At 33.7% G+C, this 11,167-nt stretch overlaps 1 protein-coding gene across 1 annotated transcript; it reads right to left on the reverse strand.

Moving 5' to 3' along the window:
- LOC104723423 (homeobox-leucine zipper protein HAT4) lies at nucleotides 25–1,530 on the reverse strand. The gene is made up of 4 exons (XM_010441797.2): nucleotides 1,262–1,530; nucleotides 837–1,138; nucleotides 569–648; nucleotides 25–471 (listed from the first exon to the last, which is right to left on the reverse strand). The coding sequence occupies exons 1-4, from the start codon at nucleotides 1,422–1,424 to the stop codon at nucleotides 147–149; spliced, it is 870 nt and encodes a 289-aa protein (XP_010440099.1). The 5' UTR covers nucleotides 1,425–1,530; the 3' UTR covers nucleotides 25–146.

Here is an 11,167-nt window from a genome sequence, read left to right on the forward strand (position 1 = left end):
ATGTTGGTTTTAATAATCAACAAAAATATTAATCTGTTTTTTCTTCTTTCTAAAAATACATACATGTTAACAGCTACATGCATTCTGGTCCCTGAAACTTAAATAAAATGACCAAAACACCCTTCGGTTGCCAAGTAAAAAAAGACTTAGGACCGAGGACGAAGAGCGTCAAAAGTCAGGCCGTGAGATATCCTCGCAGCAGGAGCCCAAGCATTGACCGGCAACGACCCTCGGTGGTGCGCTGACGTTGCAGCCTGAGGTGGTTGTGGTGGTGGAGGGACCGACACGTGTTCGCACGAAGGGCACATGGTCAACGTGGTTGGTGGGCTCATGTGCATGTAGAACTGAGGAGAGAGCTTAAGTGCCCTTAACTCCGTTACTTCTTTCTGTAGCCTACGGTTCTCTTCCGTTAGATTCTCGCAGCATCGCCGTAAAAACTCACAGTCAACCTCCGTCTGCTTAAGCTTTGTTCTGTTATTATTTACCAAAACACCCATATTAGCAAATCGATAAATCAGGGGCAAATCGGGAAACAGAGATGTGTTTTATTTTTTTGGGTTTATCTTACCTAGCTCGTCTGTTCTGAAACCAAACTTCCACTTGTCTAGCTCTTAATCCTAGTTGCTTAGCCAATGCTTGCTTCTGCTTCTGTAAACAAAAAAGTTGAAAACAACCTTGGATCAGTCGAAATTTACGAAAATGCCATTAACAAATTAATATCTGCATTTATTATGAGTTACCAAAACCAATACTACTACTAGTAGAAATGTTTTTTTTTTTTCTCGTCAACAAGTAATAATAGTCTCGTTGAATACAATGATGTGAATTTATTTTACCGGATTGAGAGTACTGTGATCTTTGAAGGTTTCTTCGAGAATAGCAGATTGATCTTTGGAGAGTCTAAGTTTTTTCCTGGAGTTATCGCCGTCTTCATCGTCACTGATTCCTCCTCTTGAGCCTTGTGGATCTGTATCTTCTTCTCTCTCGCTTCTTTTTCCGGTAGAGCTTGAGACTGTGCTGTTAGGTGAAGATACACCGGCGTCTTCGTCTCCGTATTCGGCCGTCGAGGGTGGTCTGTTCACGTCGATTCCACGGATGAAGGTTCTTGTTTCTTTTTGAGATGAATCTGAGTTTGGAACTGCATGCATAACATTAGCAAGAAAGAATTAAAAAAGTGAGACTTTGCTGAGTTTTTCCTGGAAAATGAATATTTTTTCTCCGGGAGAATTAGAAAAAACAGAGAAAGATATGAAGTATATACCTGAAGAAGTAAAACTCTCGTTCCAGGAGGATCTACGGGGTAATCCAAAAGAAGAAGAAGAAGGAGTAACAGAAACAACAGAGGGATTTGAGTTGAGATTCATCTGTTTCTTTTGATAATTCAAGCCTAAGCTTAAACCCAAGTCGTCTTTCTCCAACATCATCTTCTTTTTCTCAAGAACAACAACAAGAAAGACTCTGTTTTTGCAATAAAGTTTCCTGCTTTTTTTTCTTTTGAGAGAGAGAGAGAGAGAGAGATGAATGGGCAAGTATAAGGAAGAAGGAGAAGAGTTAATATAGAGAGGTAGAGAGAGAGAATATATTTTTTTAAATTTTATTTTTCCAATCATGAGTGTGTGACTTAGCTGAGTCAATTAATTATTGATACTTTGGTTCAATGAAATAATTTTATGATCTTTTTGTTTCAAAATATAAGATCTTCTTTATGTTTCAAAATATAAGATGTTTTAGAAAAGTTTTTTTGTTTCATAATATAAGATGTTTCAAGTTTCTATACAACTTTTAGATTACTTTAGTATTTTATATTATGCAGTATTGTTTCTGATTGGTTGAACTTGTTAAAAGTTTAAACTTTTTAATCAGTGTGTTTTAGTTAAAATATCCTATATTTTAAAACGGAGGGAGTAATTCAGAAACTTTGCTTCTTTGTCCCCCTCTTAAACTCTCTCAACCTAATCAAATCTAAAAAAAATAGTTGTATGATAAAATAATAATTATAGTCACACCATTAATGATTAATGTTGATATTAATGTATAACATCAAAATTTCTCAGTCAAAGATGATTTCAAAGTTCAAACTATCATTAATAGTTCATTTTGTAGGATATATTCATATGACTTTTAGTCGACATCTTCCTCTTTAGTCTTAACTAACAAACAAATTATGACTAGAACAAAATCTAACAATCATTATTTTATTTTGATTTGGTTTACATTGTTTTCAATTGCTTGCATGTAGTATTACTTTTCGTTTTCTTTTTCAATCAAATGGTCTGGTTTATAACGTGACTAGATTGTTGGGTCATGAGAAGATATGAACTAGTCAAACAAAACTTGCAAATCCTCTTTGAAATGTATTAACATTGGACATTTCATATTCTTTCCACTATACTATCTACACCCAAACAAAATTATATACCTTATAAATTACCATGTACAGCTAATATATTTGTTCAGTCAAAGTTTCATACTAGTAACATTCTAGGAATTTATCAAGTTTTTGCCAAGATTTGACTTTATTTTTATGGAATTTTTAAAGGTAGAAATGATAATGCTAAATCGTTTTTATTGCTATTGTCGAGAAAGAGTATAAAAAAATGATTACCCTTATTAATGGCTCTAAAGGCCAAGAGTCACGCTTTGTTGCATACTTTCAAAAACTTTTACTTTTGAAGCATCATCACTGAGAAAAAAAAAATTAAAGAACAACTAAACAAAACGGTTGAATTAAATTCAAACTTCTTTTTATGAAAAAAAAAAATAAAGAATTCAAACTTCTTTTTCAGATTTTCTTGTTCTCTAACGCATGGCATGGGTCGACCGCATGAGTTTTTACTTTTGTCGTTGAACTACTTAATTAATGACCAAAAAACAGTACATTGTACCAGAAAATCAAATTATTAAACTTATCGACAACTTATAATGGTGTTTATGACTAATGAGAGTATGTATGTGTATACCATAGACGTGTTTGTCTGAGCAGTAGTGATTATCATAATTACAAAAAAAAAGAAAACAGAATTGTTTTGGTTCAAAGCGAAAATATTACCTTTTTCCAACTATACGATTTTATCAAATCTAAATTCACATGATGATGATGACCAAGACTAACAACGATCTTAACACAAAAACTACTATATTTTGGTCATAGTTTTTGTTTTTTGTTTTTTTGGTCATAGTTGAACGATAAATTATATATCACCAACATCAGAGTATGCGTGTGATTCAGTGTGCACGGTGTGGGGCTGAGGAGAAAACAATTAATCATGCTATTTTTTGGTGTCCACTGGCTCGCCAGGTGTGGGCTTTAGCTCAGGTTCCTGTAGGTTCTGGTTCTTTCCCGACGGAGTCTGTATACGCTAATGTGGATCACTTCTTAGGTTCTTCTAACCCGGGTTCTCAGATAGTAGCTTTCCCGTAGCTTATGTGGTATATTTGGAAAGCGCGAAATGCCCGTGTATTTGAGGATGTGATGGATAATCCACTGGATGTAGTTCGGTTGGCGGAGGGTGAGACGAATGTCTGGTTGCAGGCCCAAGTGGAGGTTGAGGATGAGGATCATCCCTATACTCCGCTTGTCCCTAATCCTAGACAAAGGGAGCTCACACGTACCCTCCCTACCTCCTTTACAGGTTATCGGTGTTTCGTTGATGGCTCTTGGAAAGCGACTGATGCTTTTGCAGGTGCAGGTTGGGTTTGTTCTTCCCCTCAAGATTTGAGGTCAGATATGGGAGCAACCAATTTCCGACGAAGTTTGTCTCCACTCCATGCTGAAGTAGAAGCATTCATTTGGGCTATGCGGTGCATGATCGGACACGACTACCGGGACGTGGCCTTCTATACGGACTGTTCTGACTTGGTGAAGATGGTATCTTCTCCTCACGACTGGCCGGCTTTCACACCCTACCTCGACGACATCAAGATAGATCAAACGAAGTTTTCTTCCTTCTCTCTATCTCTAGTTCCCCGTAATGCGAATGTAATAGCGGATTCCCTAGCACGCCAAGCGCGACTGTCACTACAACATGTTATGTTGATGAACTCTTTTCCTCCAAATTGGCTCATTTGAGCTGATTCTATTGTTGTCAAAAAAAATATGCTATATAATCGTGTAACTTTACATATACATTTTTATAAAATATTGGCACACTCGTATATGTGCAATTGTGCATTCATATATCACAAAAAATACACATACTCATATACAGGATTTTATTCAACTTTTACAATTCAAAGTTTAGAATTAATAACATCGTACATAAAGCATGATTAGATAAAGGTTGTAATGAGAAATCATTGAATATTTTGTTTTAATCAACTGGTTACTTGTCAAATCATTTATAAATGACCCAACCAATTGAATGATTTAACATGTATCGCGAGTCTTGACCATTCTTTTTATCATGAAAAGTCTGAGATATCCTTTTAATTGCAACAAGATTTTTTTGCTTGCTTCCAAATCCTTAAAGGGGATATTAATTTCAGCATTGGTGGAGACACAGTGAAGAAGGTCCCAGTGACACGCTGCTAGCTATACAGAAATGATTATAGAGATTGAAATAAAATCAACGGCCACGACTAAAAGCTGAGAAAACAAAAGATCAAATGGTTGAGAAAACGTATTCATGGTTGGCCTTTGCCCCCACTTAATCCAGCATAAAAAAAAAATAGGTATATGAAAGAAGTGAATTTTTGGATCAATATGATTGGAATCAGACACACAAACTTTTCGTCCATCTGATTTCTATAATCAATGTGGGTCCTTTTTTTTTTTTCTTATATGCGATGTAAAATAGTCACAGTCACATTATATATTAAGAGCCAGATTTTGAGAGAAGTTTCCTTTTTATTTTTATTTTTTTTTGGTTCTAATAAAAAAAAGTAATTTATTTTCATTAAATATTTTTTTTTATGATTCAGAAAAAAACTTCTTTTTTCTTCTTTGACGAAAAAGGAATAATTTCGTTAATTAATTTCAAATATATGGACTAAATTGTATATTTGAAATTAATACATAATTACATATATTTTTTGTTTCAAATTATTCGTTGTTTAAATATTTTTCACACAAATTAAAACGTAACTAATATATTATATTTTATTTCTTTTGATATATCCTGTTAATTCGTTTTTATTGATGTAGACATTAAAATAGTTGAAATAAAATTTAAAAATAATTTGTTATAATTAGCTGGTTTTTGACAAAAAAAAAATTTGGATACACAATGTTAAAATTCAAAAATAATTTGAACACATCAACCACATAATGACATACTTAATTAAATGAATGGCCCGAAGAATTTCGAAAACGTCTGTACAACTCAATAAAAAAAACCTTCACAACTGTTGATCTTACATAAATGACTACAAAATTTAGTTTAAAACTTTTGTCGTCTATCAAAAAGTTATAAAAAAAAAATAGAGGTGGAGTTGACGTGGGGGTGCAGAAATTTATGGTGACATTTTTACCAAAGTGTTATTTGATAGGAAGGGTGAAATTTTATAAAATATATATATATATATATATATATATATATATATATTTTTGTCATCTGATGTTATTAATAATACCAAAATAAAATTTTGTTAAATACATACATATATGCAGGCGGATATGAAAGATATATCCTCTTAGACTAAAGCTGAAGGAAAAAGGAGATATACCCAAAGTCTAAAACCCTATAAAATAAAAGCAACAACAGGCTAAATGCTATAATGACACCATAGGAAACCCCTAACAAATATAAGACAAAGACCACATGAAACTGATAATATGGAGACATATCGAACCAACCAAGGAAACCAGAACTCCAGAGATCCTTTGATAGAATGTATCAAAGATGCTCTTGGCCAACCATCGACACTCAAAACCTCCTCTTGAGAAGCCAAACTGCCTAAACGAAATCGTAACAGAACTCCTAAAGTTGTGCTTCATAATCTGGCAAGAAGAACTACTTCAAGTTCCACGCACTTTCTTCTGGATACGGGAATGTCGAACTCAAGACGACAGATAACCAGCTAGATATATTCCTAAAGAGTATATTTTTGTGGTTGTAAGAGAAAAAAACTATTTTACTCTTTACATAAGGGAGAAAGAAGAAAACAAATGTAAGAAGAAAAAAAATTGTGAAATGATTTTAGTGTAGTTGCTAATGGTAAGTTTTTAATGTACAAGATACCATTATATTATATTAGGGATCGTGTCCTGTTCTCTATAAATATAGAGATTTGGTTAAAAAACCGGTGTATTGTGGCCTAAAGGTTTATATAAAAAATATATATAAATAAAAAAAGAAAATTCACGTGGACCCAAATATGATACGAGCCAGTGCGAGGCCTCTCGAATCATGTGACTCAGACATACGCGCGTGTCGTATTGTCGGATCACGCGCCGACAGAAGAAGTCTTCACAATCATACGATACGATACAATTTGGTTCTTCCCTAAAAACAGCAAACTCCATGACCATATCTATCATTATAGCATGGCTCCTCTCGTTTTACTAGTATAAAAAAATAGTATCGAGTAATGAATAGAAGCATGGACTTCTTTAATGATACATGTTCCAGTTCGATAACATACTGTTGCACGTACACTTTCGGCTTGATTGGTCGCATTTTATTCCACTTGTGTTGACGTATTTCCTTCTCTCTTTTTTTTTATTTATAAAAATTTGGGATTTTTTTTTTGGGTTTTTAGTTGATAAAAAATTAAAATCCAAGTTGTATTATCAAAATACTAAAACCTTAGTAATATAAGCTATGATTAATCATGTATGCTTTAGTAATTTTCTAAAAGTTAAATTGTGATATAAACCCTAACCATATACTAATTGTTGATATGTAGTAACTGATTTGTTCTCCATCATGTTCTGATGAACCACAAGCTGAATATTGTTCACCGCATAATTTACTCCGAGATAGAATATGATGTGTCGGCTATATATGGTCATAGCTAGCCACTAAGCTAGGAGGGCTTAAATTCAAAGGGTAAACTTTGGTGAATGTTTTTATGCATTGCTCGCGGTAATTGTGAACTCTCGGGAGAATCAATGACTGCATCTGCCGCAGCGAACGCTAGTCACAATAAGGGTTTCAAAGAAACCAATTTATCATCTCCAGGATTTCATGTAACCTGGTCTCCTTGTCTCGATAATAAAGTTGAAGTACAGTATTGTCCCTAGGAGCAGGTGGTGTGATATTTTCTGCGGGTATTATTACACTGTACTTAAATGGTTCAATTATTGGGTTTCCCTTCACAATCTTATTGTCGGTCGATATTTTCTTTCTTTCAATTTTTAATATATATATATATATTTTTTTTGGGGGAAAATCTTTTTATAAAATGAGTTTTATGTATTTTACCATGGATTTTCTATTACTCATATTTATGTGACAGGTTGTTATATTTAAATCATTGTCAAGCCTAAAGAAGAAACTTTCATGATATAACAAAAATCGCTATCATATGAGTCATGAGTCTTATTTATGGGAAAATACATACCACTATTATGTCACTATATTGAGTTTTCATACATATTGAAAATATATTAATTGCTGAAATTGTCAATTTATCACCCATTTTTTTTTGGATTTTCCATTTTTGACCACTTAAAAAACTATAAATACTATCAATACATCCTTATTCAATTGCTTGTAATAAAATCATAATGAATTAAGCTCAGAAGGAGTTAGCTCTGATTAATTGTCAAATTAGCTTTTTTGTTAAGAAAACCATATCATATTAAATTTACCAACATATTCTATTAGATTTGATGAAACAAAGAACTTTAAAAAACAACATTTTAATGTTTACATTTCCTTTCCACTCGTTGTTCTCAATCATTTGTAGTCCGGTTTTTAATTTAACAGTTTTTTAATGTATATATTCACTCTCGAAATAAATTCAAATAACTAAAATTTGGGGGAAAATAAATGGGGATGAGGGACCAATATTAATCATGTGGATGTGACTGAGTAAGAAAAAAAACCCATCAAAACAAAATAATAATAATTTTGAGATCTACCCCTCGTGGCATGTTTTCATTCGAATGTACTTGATCATTTAACTATGTACACACCCCTACAGCTAATTGACAAGTCAACATCCCACGTGCGACTCGTGCCACTCTCTCTCTATTCTCCTACACCGTACGAGGCTCGTGTGTCCACACCATTACCCGCGTGATATGCACGTGAAGTCTACCCCTCCTGTTTTTCCGATCGTGTTAACTTTTTTTTTTTGATAAATCATTGCATTTTACTGAATTTTTGTTTTTGGTTTGATAAACATTTTACTGATTCATTCTTTAGGGAGCATTATATGATTGAAAGTCATACATAATAAACAAGGCAAATTTTCTAGACTTTTCTTTTGGAAGATAACTTGATTTTTCTTCATTTTTTTAATACATTTTCTTGTATGTTACGGATTGTTGTCTTGCACTTATTTAATACATGTCCAAATGTAAGATCCCTTACATAAATATCAATTAGATCTGAGAGGAAGAGACGTCATTTGTGTGATTCAGATGTTTGTATGGTTTGTCAAGGAAGTATAGAGACTATCTTACATGTTTTCAGGGATTGTCCTGCCATATCTGGTCTGTGGGATCGTATTTTACCGTCTAGTAAAAGACTGGTATTTTTCTTTCAGTCTCTGCTGGGATGGGTGTACGAGAATTTAGGTCGAGGGACTGTCACAAGGGAGGAAGATTGGGCTACAGTGTTTGCCGTGGCTATCTGGTGGGAGCTGGAAATGGCGGTGTAGTGACGTGGTTGGCGAAAGAAGGATATGTCGGGATAGGGTCTGCTTCATTAAAGACTTGGCAACAGAGGTAACAATGGCGAATTCGTTGTCTTGCGAACAGAATGCTCGAGTGGTCCGAGTGGAGAAACAGATTGGTTGGGTGGCTCCGGACCAGGGGTGGTACAAGATAAATACTGATGGGACGTCTAAAGGGAATCCGGGTCCTCTAACTGCAGGTGGTGTGTTGCGGAACTCGGTAGGGGCTTGGCGTAGCGGGTTTGTGGTTAACATTGGTCGATGCTCGGCACAATTGGCGGAGTTGTGGGACGTCTATTATGGGCTATATGTAGCGTGGGAGAAGAGAGTCACACGGTTAGAGTTAGAAGTAGATTCTGAGATGGTGGTGGATTTTCTTACGACATGGATCAGTGATTCTCATCCTTTGTCTTTTCTGGTGCGTCTGTGCCATGACTTCCTTATTAGGGACTGGATTGTCCGTATTAAGCATGTGTATCGTGAAGCTAATCGTCTAGCTGATGGTTTAGCGGGATATGCATTTTCTTTACCGCCTGGTTTTCATGCTTTTGATTTTGTTCCTAATGTCGTTGCTACTTTGTTGAGGGATGATGTTGATGGCCATACGTGGCCGAGACACATCCGATTGTAAGCTATTTTTTTCTTTATAGTCAATAAATCTCAGAGATAAAACCTTGGTCATTCAAAAAAAAAGTAAAAAGTAAAATAAATAACAAGCACCACGATTTTTGTGTTGTTATATATATAGGGAAAAAGATTGGTAAATGTATTATGAGCATTTCAATTTTTAGAATAATATAGAAAATATATTAGCTAGCTATACATACTTAATAATAATGTCTGTATCAAAGGGAAGACTACAAGTGACTTAAAGGCAAAGAAGACCCACAGAATGACCCAAACGGTGCATAAAAAGCATGTGAACTTCACGTGAAGCTGACCCCATAGCCATAGTGATGGCTGCGTCCTAAGATAAAATTGAGTTTAAATGACTATTTTGTCCTTGAATGTAGTATTCGTCTCAATTATATGTTGTGGTCTCCACCGGTGCTTTTGTCCGATTTGACTTTTGCAGTTTTGGGCTTCTTCATTCTCCTCTAATCATCAACAATCTCCAATCATTTGTAGGCTTGGACATAAAGATTGTACCTAAATACCCAGCCTGGAATCCGATCCGAAAAACCGGGTTCGGATTGGATACGGATTTACCTATAAAACTCTATTTGGTTCTATTTTCTAATACTCGTAGGTTCGGGTTAGGATCGGATAATACCCGATACCCGTTTGGATACCCATTAAACCTAAACATATAAACATATTTATAATATTTATTATTAATATAATACAATTATCCCAAAATTATGATTATAATTTTGAATATTTCATTTAGTTTTATACCTAAATATCAAAAATAATCAAAATATCAAAAAATATTTTGTCACATAGTCAAAATTTAACTAAATTTGTTTAAATTTAATTAGTTTTAATTATATTTTTTCGGGTACCCAGTAGTTCGGATACTAATCGGGTTCTAAAATTTGTAACCCAAACCGATCCGAATCCGATAGTGCCCAAACCGAACCGAACCCATATATCTAAAAATACCTAATAATTCTATTTTCCTAAACCCGTTTACCCGAACCCGAATGGGTAATACCCGAACCCGAATGGGTAATACCCAAACCCGAACGGATTACGTCAATGCCAGCCCTAATCATTTGTACTTACTCCACAGGTAAGCAATCAAAAAAGAGGTTTTTATTTTTATAAGCGTAAATGATTTTCACATTATTTTTGGGAAACTTTATTTCTAATTATAAGTTTGTTGATCTCCATATCGTCCATAATCTATATGTAAATTTATGTACGTATATTCATTTTAATCATTTAAAAAAAATTTAAACAACAAATCTATTTATGTCAACAGAAGTGGTACGTTGTTTTTGTTTTTGTTTTTTTCTATCATATATATATATATATATTATTTGATATGTTACATTATTTGTTTATATATATATATATATATATATATTCTTATTTTCTTAAGAAAAGTTAATGAGCTTCTTTTAATTAAAAATTCATTGAAAGATAAAAGTTAAAAAATTAATTGAAAAATGAAAGTTCGTACTGAACCGCATAATATCTATGTTCTACATAATTGGTTTATTTGAATTAGTCTATTATATTTGTTGAAACAAAAAATGCTTTGATAGATAAAATCAAATTGAAAACCATGTATTACTGCGAAGCATAAAAACTAAATACTGGAGTACTATCATTTACATTAAAACATAACAAAAGAATATTTCATTTATTTTCTCAGTATCCAAAATAGTTAAAGAGTCTGGTGAAAACTGACAGTTACGATTTACCAACTTATGAG

The sequence above is a fragment of the Camelina sativa genome, chromosome 11 (genome assembly GCF_000633955.1).
Source record: "Camelina sativa cultivar DH55 chromosome 11, Cs, whole genome shotgun sequence".
Classification (NCBI taxonomy): Eukaryota; Viridiplantae; Streptophyta; class Magnoliopsida; order Brassicales; family Brassicaceae; genus Camelina; species Camelina sativa.